The 12422-nt window shown below is 36.6% G+C and overlaps 1 protein-coding gene across 1 annotated transcript; it reads right to left on the bottom strand.

Moving 5' to 3' along the window:
• Positions 1 to 971: 971 nt before the first annotated feature.
• Positions 972 to 2131, bottom strand: LOC137965931 (protein LIGHT-DEPENDENT SHORT HYPOCOTYLS 6-like). The gene has a single exon (XM_068812331.1). It carries the CDS (start codon positions 1826 to 1828, stop codon positions 1106 to 1108), a length of 723 nt encoding a protein of 240 aa, XP_068668432.1. The 5' UTR covers positions 1829 to 2131; the 3' UTR covers positions 972 to 1105.
• Positions 2132 to 12422: the final 10291 nt, after the last annotated feature.

Below are 12422 nucleotides of genomic sequence, written 5' to 3'. Positions count from 1 at the left end.
GGAATTTTCTTAACTTCCATCGTTAGATGGGAGAAAGGGGAGAGCGAAAGAGAGAGATGGGACTGGAAGAAGATGAAGCAGTGAGAAACGGAGGGAAAGAAAAGAATCAGTGACGCACGTAAACTCTCAAACCTGATAAAGAGAGTTGCCGGCAGCGTAGCGGATCAAGCATCGGTTTTCTGCTGCTAGCTGGGCTGCTTCCCTCGAACATCACCACCAACAATTCAAACAATCAGATAAGAAAAGATTCAAGGATTACACCGTTCAACTTCAAATGGAATTACGAATCAAACTGTACTATACAGAAACAAAAAGTTGAGTTAAAGCTATTGTATTCATGTGTGGATAAAATTAAACAGGCGAAAGAACACGATGGACAAGATTAATGTAACGGAGGAAGTAACAAAGATAGAAAGAGGAGCTGTCTGAGAGTGCAAAAAATGAATTCTCATTTGGGTTTTCTGGTTTTAGCTGACTTCATAATCATCGACGATAGAATAACCTGCAAAGTGGAGAGGACCAGAAGAACAAAAAGAAGAGCGATAGATGGCCTTAGCGCAATTTTTCAGAATTCTACCGGATCATTCACTGTGAAGAGAAAAGAAAAGAAAACGAAAAGAAGCAGTATTTTACCTCTAGTTCTTTCACATCTATCCGAAAATTTTCAAAGGAGAATGAAACACTGTTGTTTGGCAGGAGAAACGGAGAAAGCAAGCACTGTTACGATCGAGCGAGGCTTCCCCAGTAGGTTAACCATGATCAAAGTTGAAGAAAACTAACCGCTTCTAATGTAATTTTGATTTATCAAGAGAGGAAAACCAGTGAGATGAGATGGATGGAGGAGGAAGCTGATCAACGTTTCTCTTGCTTGTCTAGACAGAAAGAGAACAGTACAAAAGGAAAGAAAAATGTTGATGCTTTTCTCTCTATGGAGCTCCAGAGTCATCGAAAAATCAGTGGAAGATCGGGTGAATTCTTTTGCTCAATAAATTCATATTCATAGACCGCTATAATTTGTATTGACTTATATATACTCAAAATTAACAACAAAATTAGCTGAAGAAAGAAAATTAAGAGAGAGAGAGAGATAGAGAGAGAGAAGCCGCTACACGGAAGAGCTGGTAGCAGCCACAGCCGACACTGCCGGTGCAGCCGAAACAGCACTGCTTGGCCCAGCTTCCGCTGTAGTCGTCGTCGTCGTTGACGAACTCGGGCCTACCTCCCCTTTCGTGGCTTCGACATTTGCGGCGGACGTTGCCACCGCCGCCGCCGCGGTGGTGGTCGTGGGTGCTGGCAATCTCTTCCGTTTCTTCTTTTCGTAGGGTACGCCCCTAGCCTTGGCCTGCCCTTCCCTTACCTCCCGCAAGTAAATCCTGACGGCACGAGCTCCAAAGGGGTTGGACTCCGGGCGACCGCCGTTCTCCTCGTAAGCGGCCCGGAGGCGACCGATCAGAGCGTCGAGGCTGCCCCAGGCCTGCTTCAAGGGACAAGCGCAGGGGGCAGGCGGCTTGGGGTGGCCGAAGAAGGCGCAACCGGCGATGTGGACCTTGGTCTTCCCGAACTGATCCAGGTACTTGAGGAACTCAATCACGTGGGCCCCGCTGCACCGCGCCAGCGTCAGCGGTGGCTTGTGGTTCTTCAAATACTGAAGAAAAGTGTTCCAGTCCCGCCTCTTCTGGGACTCGTACCTGCTGGGCGGCGCCGCTGCGGCCACCGATGACGAGGAGGATAAGTCCGCTGCAGCCACCGTCGTCATCGTTGCTGCTTGTTCCGTCGAAGTGGACGCCGGTTTTCCCTCCGTTGCCCCTCCGGAGGCAGCCGAATCCATAAAAGTTAAAACCCGAGTTCCTTCTCTCTCCCAGAAAGAACCGCGCACCCTTCAAAAAAAAAAAAAAAAAAAAAAAAAACACTAGCAACCGTTGCTAGGGCTCAGACATTAGAAACACAAAGAAGAGAAGCCGTTAATTGTCTTATTCCACTCTTCGTTTTCGATCTCCAATCTCGCTTCCTCCCCCTCCTTCGTCGCTTCTCTCGTCGTTCTTAGGAGATTTGAGCGAGAAAGCGAGAGAGAGCGAGTGGAGAAGAAGGAGAGATGAGACGTAAAAAGGGCAGTAAGGGATGAATGAGAGGGAGGGCGAGTGACTGAATGCACTCGTATTCACGTGTTGGCCCCATTCGACGTGACCACCCGCCCTTATTTCCCGTTCTCCCTTTGGCCCACCTCCCCTACACGTGTGATCGGTCTTGTTTTTTTCACACGAGTGCATGACCCACTTCCGAGACTAGATTATTTTAATCTAAATAATACTTTATATTAACGTACGAAACGGTATATGTATCTGATCATCGAACGGGTTCTGCCACGTGCTGATTCTGGAGAGGTCGATATCACCTTCAGATTAGGTCCTCATGAGCCTGAATGCGACGTGGGTAGGGGTGGCTTCGAACTTAGCAGGTCCGCCACATTGCTCAATTCGGCTCGGTTCAATTCGTCATTTATCAGGCTTGAAATGAGTCGGATCGGTATGAATCGGTAATGGATCGCGAGCGAGCGAGCGAGCGAGCGAGAGTGAGGGGGGGAAAAAATTTTCTTTCCCCCCTCCTCACCGCCGACCCCTCCCATCGGTGGTTGTCGCCGCCTCTACCGCCGTCGTAGCTGTTCGTCGGCGTCTATACCGCCGTCGCAACTGCTCGCCGGCTGCATCTGTAGCCGTCAGTTCGATTTCTTCCTCTCCTCGTCGTCGCCTCTGTTTCCGTTGCCGCCGACTCCGTCGTGGCTGTCATCCCCGACGATAGGTCCTCCCCGGCACCTTAACCCCCTTCCCTCCCCGTTGCGCGATCATAAAATAAAAAAAAAAAGACTTTTTCCTCTGGAAAAAATTAAAAATAAATTTTATAGAAATAATTTTCTATAAACTATTAGTGTCTCATGTTTTTTTAAACATTTTTCTAATTGAAATTTTTTATTAAAAATCATATAATTTTTTAAATAAGATTTTTCGTACCAAGATGGGGTAGAAAACTGTATAAATTTTTTTTGAATAAGTATTTAATAGTTGATGTTGTAATACTTTTGGCATGAAGCAATTTTCATTGCAATTTTGTGTTTGATATTTTATTTAATTAAAAATTTATCAATAAGTATAATAATATATTAGATTAATTATTAATTTTTATTTATTTCCCTATAAGAGACAATAAAAGGTCCATTTAACTTTCCTAAGAAAATTTTAAAATACTTCCTGTAATTTTCTAATAAGTCACTAATAGTAATAAGATTTTATTTAAAGGTTTTTTTGGGAATATGTATCATAGGAAAAATATTTTTAGTTTTTCTTAGAATATAAATTTTTATCTAGGGGCACTAAGGAGGCCATAATAAATTATGGCCAAATTCAAAAATTACAAAACAAGCTAGACAACAATTGGAGTAAAAAATATTAATATTGGTGCATTTTAATCCATTATTGAAATTCAATCCTGAACCTCCCCTATCATTATATTTTTTAAAAATGTATGCATAATTTTATATATAACTTATTCAAAGCCACCCCTACGTGCGAGATCATAAACAAGGAAAAAAAAAGTCTTTGTCCCTTCCTCATGGCTCTTAAATAAATTGAAAAGATATTTGAGTAGAAATACGTTTCTAAAAACTATTAGTGGTTTTTTCAATAAATGTTGAAAAGAAATTTTTAATAGAAATATAGGGACCAGTGCCTCATATTTTTTCAAAATATTTTTCTAATTATAAATTCTTTTTAAAAAATCATATAATTTTCCAAATAAGATTTTCTTGCCAAGATGGGTTGGAAAACCATATTGAAAAATTTTGAATAAGTATTTGACAGTTGATGATATAATACTTTGAGCATGAGGCAATTTTCATAGTAATTTTGTGTTTGACATTTTATGTGATTAAAATTTTATCGATAAGTATAATAATATATTAGATTAATTATTAATTTTTATTTATTTCCTTAGAAAAAGCAATAAGAGGTCCATTTAACTTTCCTAAGAAAAATTTAAAATATTTCTTGTAATTTTCTAGTAAGTCTGTAGTAGTAATAGAATTTTATTTAAAGAATTTATAGTTTTTATTTGGGTGATTGTAAATTGATAGTGATATTTTATTTAATTTTGTTGTGCTTGATTATTGTATGGAGTTTATTTATAATGTTATGCAGTGTATGAAGTGTTTAGATTATTTTATGGAGTGTATAAACAATTTCATGAAGTGTTTATAGAATGTATAGACAATTTTATGGAGTGTTTATGGAGTGTTTATGCATGTATTATGTATATTGATTATGCCCAATTTTAAGTAGAGGTTATGCCGAATTTTATATAAGTATTATATATGTAGATTATGCTCAATTTTAAGTAGAGGTTATGCCCAATCTTATACACATATTATATATATAAGTTATGCCTAATTTTATGTAGAGGTCATACCCAATTTTATGTAAAATGTATGCATAGTTTTATATACATTTTATTCGATATATATTTTTTGAAAAGTTTTAAATGCATGTTGAGGCTCGAGCTCGGCTCAAACTCGTTGGGCTCAAGCTCGATAACAATTTTAGGCTCGAGACAAGGCTCGGCTCGAAATATTTAAATCAAGCTCGACTCGAACATAAGCAGGTTCGGGCTCGACTCGGCTCGATGCCACCCCTAGATGTGGGAGGTTGTTTCTGGCAAGCCAAGTGTTCTGCCAATCCCTCGGAGAGAAGGATTCCCATGAGACACGTAAAAGACGATCTAATGGGACCTCCGAAGATGTGGAGGGCCCACACATGATATCGAGCGGTTAAGGCCGGATGAAAAGGATTTTACTTAAACCCGCTTAATAGGTTTTAGTTTAAAATGAGGCAGAAAAGACTAAAAGAAGGAAACGATAAGATGCCTGAGATGACTCGAAAAGTCACGATATTCTCCTTGATGTGCAGAGTCATCCGGGACCCACGCCGTGACGTCGTTCCTGCTCAGATAGACGATCGGGCCCACCGCTCTGAAGGAAAAAATAAGGTGGAGATGAGTTCCCCCGTCGCTGTTGTGGAAAAGGGTGACGCACTCCTGTCCGTCTATCTTACGCAGGGCCCGGCTCTCTTATCACATCCCAGTCCCATCGACTGCCTTTCTCTTCTAGTGCGCGGACTCCACGCGGGGTCCCGCCTTCATTGACTGTGGGACCATTTGGTCGACACCCCATCTCTTCCGTCCATTGTTTCGGATATCGTATATTACATGATCTAACTCTGTAATCATCTCCACCATTAATATATTTTTTTAAAAAATATTTTTTATTTAATATTAAATAAAAAAACTTTTTATTTTTTCTTTCAAATATTTTTTTTATTTTTTTTAAAAAAATATTTTTATTTAATATTAAATAAAAAAAGCATTTATTTTGAATTTTGATAGATATAAAAACAAGAAGAGGTTCCAGATGGGGAAGGGCTTGCGAATGTCGAGAAAAGGCGAGGGTTTCCGGAAGTAAGCTGATTTGATGAAAAGAGAAGATCGTGAACCCTGAATGGGGCGCAAAGGGGGCGTCAAATCTGCTTCCAAGAATCCACTGGCTTTTTTTCCCTGCTGAAGAAATTTTGAAAACTTCGACAGGAGAATCGCAGCATTTGCCTGCCTTTCGGGACGGAAAAAAGGGTTTCAGGCTGAGTCAAATCGGAAGTGATGTTGTAGACGTCTCTGCCTCTGCCTTCTGGTTCTGTTCGTGCAATAATTGAAACGGTAAATTACTGTAGATAATAGATGGGCACCATCGGATCTTGGATTGGGGTTCTTACCGAGTGATCTGAACTGAAGGTATATTTGCAGAAGTTATCGAGAAGGGGTGGTCATGGTTGTCAAGGGGTTTTTCAACTTTTAAGTGGGATTGATGACTCGAATCTGGATTTCTCTGTCTGGTAATTGGACTTGGAGTCGAGTTCGTCCCTACAACTTCACCTGCCCTATTCAAAATCAGAGTAGAAGTCCAATGGTATAAAGGAGGATTGATCGGATTGATCAAATATATGCAAGTTGTGGGATGGATTTAAGCCATTATGTCTATAGACAAATATTCTTTTACATCTTTCATGTGATTTTGGATGTTTGATACAAGAATTGGACTCTAGTGTAGTTTGTCCTTGCCCAAAACAAAAATTATAATTTTCATCAGAAAAATCATCAAAAAGAGCCTACCATAATTACTATTAAAGGTGTTTTCACATGAAATTTATGCCAAAAAATTTATTTATTTAATATCAACATAAGTATTGTTGGCAAAACCAGATTTTTTTCCCTTCAGAATTTGACATCAATCTTTTATGGAAATTTTTGCCAAAATGATTTTTCGATAAAAATACTTTTCAAGGGAGGTTTCTTCTTATTTACTTTTAAGAATAATAGTTTTTTGTCATAAAGTTTTGTCAAAAAAATTTATATTGTTTCTTTGGTGGATTTTTTTTTATATTTTTAATAGTTTAATTTTATCCCTATTAAGTTTTAAATTAAAAAAAAATAATCCAAGATAAATTTTATCTACATACAAAATCAGAATTAATATATAATGTCATAAAAATATCTATAAAATATATACATATATGACTATGTGGGAGGATCATGTGAGGAGTTATTTTTGTGCACTACTTCCCCCCACTAGTTGTTGAATCACCTAGTCTTCGCTGCTTAGTTCTTCGAGATGTGGGGGGAAGGAGTGCACGAAAATCCATTCCACTCTCAAAGGGTACTCTTGTAATTTTTGTACTAAAACTCTTTAAATAAGAAGAATAAACTAAAACTCTTCAAATAATTTTTGAACTAAAACTCTTCAATTGAAATCTATATCAGGGCAAGAAACAAAAGATAAGTTCATATATGAAGAACCACATGCTATCCGTACTTCTAAATGGATATATGAGTAGAGAGTCTAGAACTCGAAGGTGATGCCTCAGTTGCTGAGCACCATAGAGCCTTTGGTAAGTAATCAAGTATTTTTTTTTTTTTTGTGAAACAACCTACGAAATTTTGATTGCTTTGAAAAAAATAATTTTACATTGAAAAAAAGTTTTCAAAAATTTGTGAGCTAAATATTATGTTTTACATCGAGAAAAGAGGAGACAAGCCTCTCTTACTATTTGTGAATGAGCTACTAAGTGTTTGGCAACAAATAAGTAGTTTCATTTCACCATGTTGAACCAATTTATACCTAAAAGATAAAGAGAAGAAATTAAGGTTGCAAGGTTATTACATACCATGGCTCCTAACTATGAAGTCAATTCAAGCCTACATTCTAGCTAGAACTGATAAACCTACGTTTGAGGTTACGATTACCAATCTTATATATGAAAGTAGAACCTTTCTTCCACATACTAGAAATCTGCAAAACCTATTAATGGTGGTAACTCTATGTCAACTAGACATAGAGGTGGTATGAGAGGTAGGGGATGAGGATCAAGAGGTAGAGAGTAGGAAAGATTAGATAGAATACCTTACGTTCACTGTGGGAACAAAACATTTTTATGATAGGTGTTGGGAGAAATATCAAAAGCTTAACTAGGAATATCAAGTGATTCTAGATAGTGTTGGCAAGTCTAATATCCTCTCTATGAATAAATATGAGCTTCATAGGTTTGTGAAAAATTATTTACAAAATCTTCACCTCAAACTAAGGGGTAAGCTGCAACTCCTCTTCCACTAGTGTTGCCTCTATTGCTCAGATAGGTATGTCAACTTTATTTACTTCTTCCCCTTCCACATGAGTCATTGACTCAGGTGCTTTATCTCACATGTCAAGTACATCATCTATCTTCTCTAAGTTGTTATTTACAAAAACATTTAGGGGGAGTTACCTTAGCCAATGGTTCTTCCTCTGAAGTTTCTAGTGTTGGAAACATGTCCACTTCTTCGTTGTCTCTTATAAATGTCTTAATTGTTCCAAATTTTCTATTCAATCTTTTATCACTTATAGTCTTAAATAAAATTTGAATTGGTCAATCATATTTTTTCCTCATATATGTGGTGTTCAATACCTTGAGAGTGGTGGATTGTATTATCTTAAGAAAGAGAACTAGACTACCTCAGTTACCAGGTTCCCAAAATGGGTTAGTTGAAGTGTGGGATGCCTTGCTTAGAGTCACCTTCCATATCATTTTCTCCGTTTGAGTGCGAAGCATGTCAATATGTAAGCAACACTGAGGATCATTTCTTGTCAAGAGTAACTTATAGTTCTACTAGACCATTTTATTTAATGCACTAAAATGTATGGGGACCTTGGCCTATCTCGTGTAGTTCTGGACAATCTTACTTTATTACCTACAACATTAGAGTTCCTTGCATTTAGTTATCGAAATTTCATGTTGAGGTGATTAATGCATTTTTATGTTGAAATTTAAACTCAATTTAATTCATCTATTGTTGTTCTTAGATATGACAATGCAAACGAAAATGTGAGCTCTATGTTTCAAGGTTTTTGTTCGTCGGTATTGTCCACCAAACCTAGTGTCCATACGCACTCCAACAAAACATGGCAGCTAGCTGCAAGAAGAAATAAACACATACTTGACACAACATGCTCTCTTTTATTTCACAGGTATGTACCACAAATGTTCTAGGAGGGAGGTGGTACTCACTGTTGTTTACTGAATAAATGGTATGTTTTCCTCAGTCTTAGATGGTAGAATTCCATTACAAGTTTTGAGTCCTCAAGGTCCACTATTTTCTCTACTACCTAAAGTATTTGGTTATTCATGTTATATCTATAACACAAGTCATAAGAAAAAATATCTCCCCAATCCATTAAATGCATCTTTCTTGGTTTATTATTGCCTCCAAAAGGGGTATTAATACTATGTCCCATAGATAAATGCATGGTTTGTTGCAACACATATATCATTTTTTTAGGATACTCCACACTATTCAGCTATTAGGGCTACAGTGCTTCCTAGTCCTCTTGAGTGTATCCTTCCTCCACTAGATGGCTTGCATAAGACAAATGACACAAGGTCAGACACATAAGCATCAATAATCACTCCAATTGTTCAAGAGACCTTCTCTCAAGGTACTCTAATTCGCTCTTTAGGAGCTGAGTCTTCCTCTCAAACATTTTTTTACCTTCATTTACCTATTGCTATTAGAAAGGGATGAGAGAATGCACAGACATCCTATATCCACGTTTGTCTCATTTGATCAATTTCTCTACTTCTTACAAAGTTTACTTATCTAATCTTGATTCAATTTGGTTCCTCGATCTTATGTTGAGGTACTTCAAAGTCCAAAATGGAAATATAAGTAGGGGAACTTGAAATTTGTGTTCACCTCCCTAGAGGCTACTATAGTTGGTGTAAATAGTATTCACTATTGAGTACAAGACTGATGGTTCTATGCACACATATAAAGCTTGATTGGTGGCAAAAGGTTTTACTCAAACTTACAGAATGGATTATGAGGAAATGTTCTTTCTAGAATGAAGGCTATACTCAATTTGGATTTTACTCTTTATGGCCGTCAATAAGGGCTAGGCATTCCATCAACTCAATGTTAAATGTATTTTATTTGTATAAAAAATTATGTATGTATATGGGGAGCAACCTCTAGGGTTTGTTGCTCAAGAGGAGAGTAATATGGTGTGTGCTGGTTGAATAAAGCAATCCATAACTAGAAACAAAGTCCACGAGTATGGTTTGATAAATTATAGTCATGTGGTTATAGAGTTTGGTCTATTAGAAGTAACTTAGATCAATCTATGTTCTTTCTAAAAAGGGTTACACGGTGTGTTATCTTAATTGTGTATATAGATGATATTGTACTTTTGGGAGATGATACTAATAGTATAGTTGAAGTAAAAGAACATATTCGAATGCACTTTTAGACTAAAAAGACTTGGGACCACGTAGATTCTTTTTGGGATTGAAGTAGCTCAAAATAGCAAGGGGACCCTTCTCTCTCAAAGGAAATACATGATGCAATTATTGAGAGAAATAGGACTACTAAGAGCCAAATTGGCCGACCCTCTAGAAATGATTGTTAATATGTTTAATGAAAACTCTCTAGTATTGAAGGATAAGACTGTCTTGGTTGAAAATGGATATATGCTACTATTACTCGACTTGATATTGTGTATGCAATGAGACTAGGAAGATACATTTGGAGGCAAATCATAGGATAAGTTCAATATCGAAAAGGAGGACGGAGTAATGGATTATTATATGACTATTATTGGTACATTGAAGTACATCGGTATTCGGTTATAGACATGTTGGGTGTTAGGATGATAGAAAATCTACTAGGGGACTTTGTGTTTTTGTAGGAGGAAGCCTGGTCACTTGGAGAAGTAAAAAATAAATTGTTATGGCTAGGTTGAGTGGAGAGATTGGACGTAGAGTCATGACTCAAACCGCCTATGAGTTTAATTAGGTACAATCCTTTCTTGTTGAATTTGTAGTAAATGCCTCATTGCCTATGAGAATGAAATGTGATAATCGAACAATCATCTTCATTGCAAACAATTTAGTATTTTATGAGATGATTAAGCACATAAAAGTGGATTGTTACTTCATACGAGATCAGATTTTATGGGAGAGAATTACTACTCATATTCTTGCTAAAGATCAATTAGCTGATCTATTCACCAAGGCATGCTCGATTTATCTACTTGTGCTACAAGCTTGAATATTAACACAATTAGTATCCTTAAATAAATAATCCTTAACTCTCCAATATTAACACAATTTACTAACCTTAAATAAATAAATAATCATAAATATTGAATTTAATAGAAAGTAAATAAATAAATGAATAATATAATTAAACCATAACAAATTTAATTTCCTGAGCCACTTTCTCACTCTCTATCTCACATTACTACTACATTAAAAAATTAGATATATGATAGTTAAATATTTTAAATTATAAATTACATAATAAAAATTTATAATTTATTTATCTGGATGATATAAGTTTGATTTTAAAAAATAAAATTAAAATACATAATTGTAATATTTACCTAAAATAAACTAATAATACTTACTTAAAAGTATAAATACATAAATCAGTCTAAGATAGTTTTAATTAAATTTTAAAATGATTAAAATACTTAAATCATTAAATTCATAGTTTAATTCAAATATTAAATTTTTATAAAATTATACAATCAAATCATTAATTAATTATATTATAAGAAAAGGTTTGATCTTTTTATATTGAGAATGAAGATGAAGATCATACCGTACAGCTGATGCAATCTGAGCTATATTCTATTTAATTTGTGTTTTCTTTTTCTGTATTATCTTGGAAAGCAGAACGAATCCAATGCTTCAATTAATTGCAGTCTCTTCTAGCCCTAAAAATCCAAACAAAGATGTCATTTCTCAAAGGGGAGCCCCACCCTTTAGAGAATTAGAATTATTTTCTTCACCTGTCCCTACCACCAACGATTCCATCAATCATTCAAAGCAATCAAAGCTTGCTCTTAGGATTCTAAAATTTTAAACCATAATCAAAACCTCCTTATTTTATCTGTTCTTGAGTCAGTATTGCTTGAGAGTATTATAATGTCAGCTTGACGGTCACCAGGTGTTTGGGTCATAGGCAGAGTTCCCAACAAACCCATTTTGGACTTGATTGAAGCTTTGCTTTTACTCTTTTAGAGCTCTTCATATCCAACAACTCCCATCTGCTGCTTATATTGTTACCTTGCTGGTAGCCTTAGCTTTGCTGCATCATGAGTACTTAGATGGTACTGGGCACCTAATAATCTGACGAGTACCTGTTCCTGTGATTCAATATATGGATCAATACTTGGACAACATTGGCCTAGTAGACTATTCCAATTCCTGTATCTGGTAGGATACTTTTCATTTATTTCTGGAAGAGATGAAATGACCCACGAGAAGTGGAGAAACCCCCCCGAAGATGTTGCTGGTAATTTATGTAACCTGAGTGGTGCATGATCCCTGGAGCATTTATATTGGATGGGAATCCTATAAGGCTTCCTTCATTTCTTTATTTACAGTTGCCACCAACCTTTCACTTAGGTGCCCCACATAGCTCTGTAGAGTCTATTTCATGGGAATTCAATGAGCTTCCCCTTCACTGGATAGAATAAGATAGAAAAAAACAAAAAGAGGAGTTTTCTTACCTTTCCGGACCAATTGTGTGTCAGACAGTTAATGTCATACTGTGGACATGGTTAAATATTTGTTTTGTGATCTCAAAAGGAGGTAAAGGGATTGGAGGGGAGCAGATGAAAGGAGGCTTTTCTGAAACTTTGGTGAGGTGGCTACTGGTGGATCCATATGAGATATCCGTGACAATGTAAACTGTACACCTAATGCAGGATTTGATTTCGATTTGATGATTTGTTGGGTCAATTTTTTTTTTTTTTTCCTGTGTTTGGTTGGTTTATGGGGTTGGAAGGTTGT

Source organism: Aristolochia californica, unplaced genomic scaffold, assembly GCF_029961685.1.
Source record: "Aristolochia californica isolate CCGP_79_NKW_82.1479 unplaced genomic scaffold, dmAriCali1.0.hap1 SCAF_5, whole genome shotgun sequence".
Classification (NCBI taxonomy): Eukaryota; Viridiplantae; Streptophyta; class Magnoliopsida; order Piperales; family Aristolochiaceae; genus Aristolochia; species Aristolochia californica.
The sequence above is the reverse complement of the archived record's forward strand: the minus strand, read 5'-3'. Positions and strand labels throughout refer to the sequence as shown.

What these genes read in the sequence shown, in the direction of transcription:
- LOC137965931 (XM_068812331.1), bottom strand. Translation starts at nt 1,828, where the DNA reads ATGGATTCGGCTGCCTCCGGAGGGGCAACGGAGGGAAAACCGGCGTCC.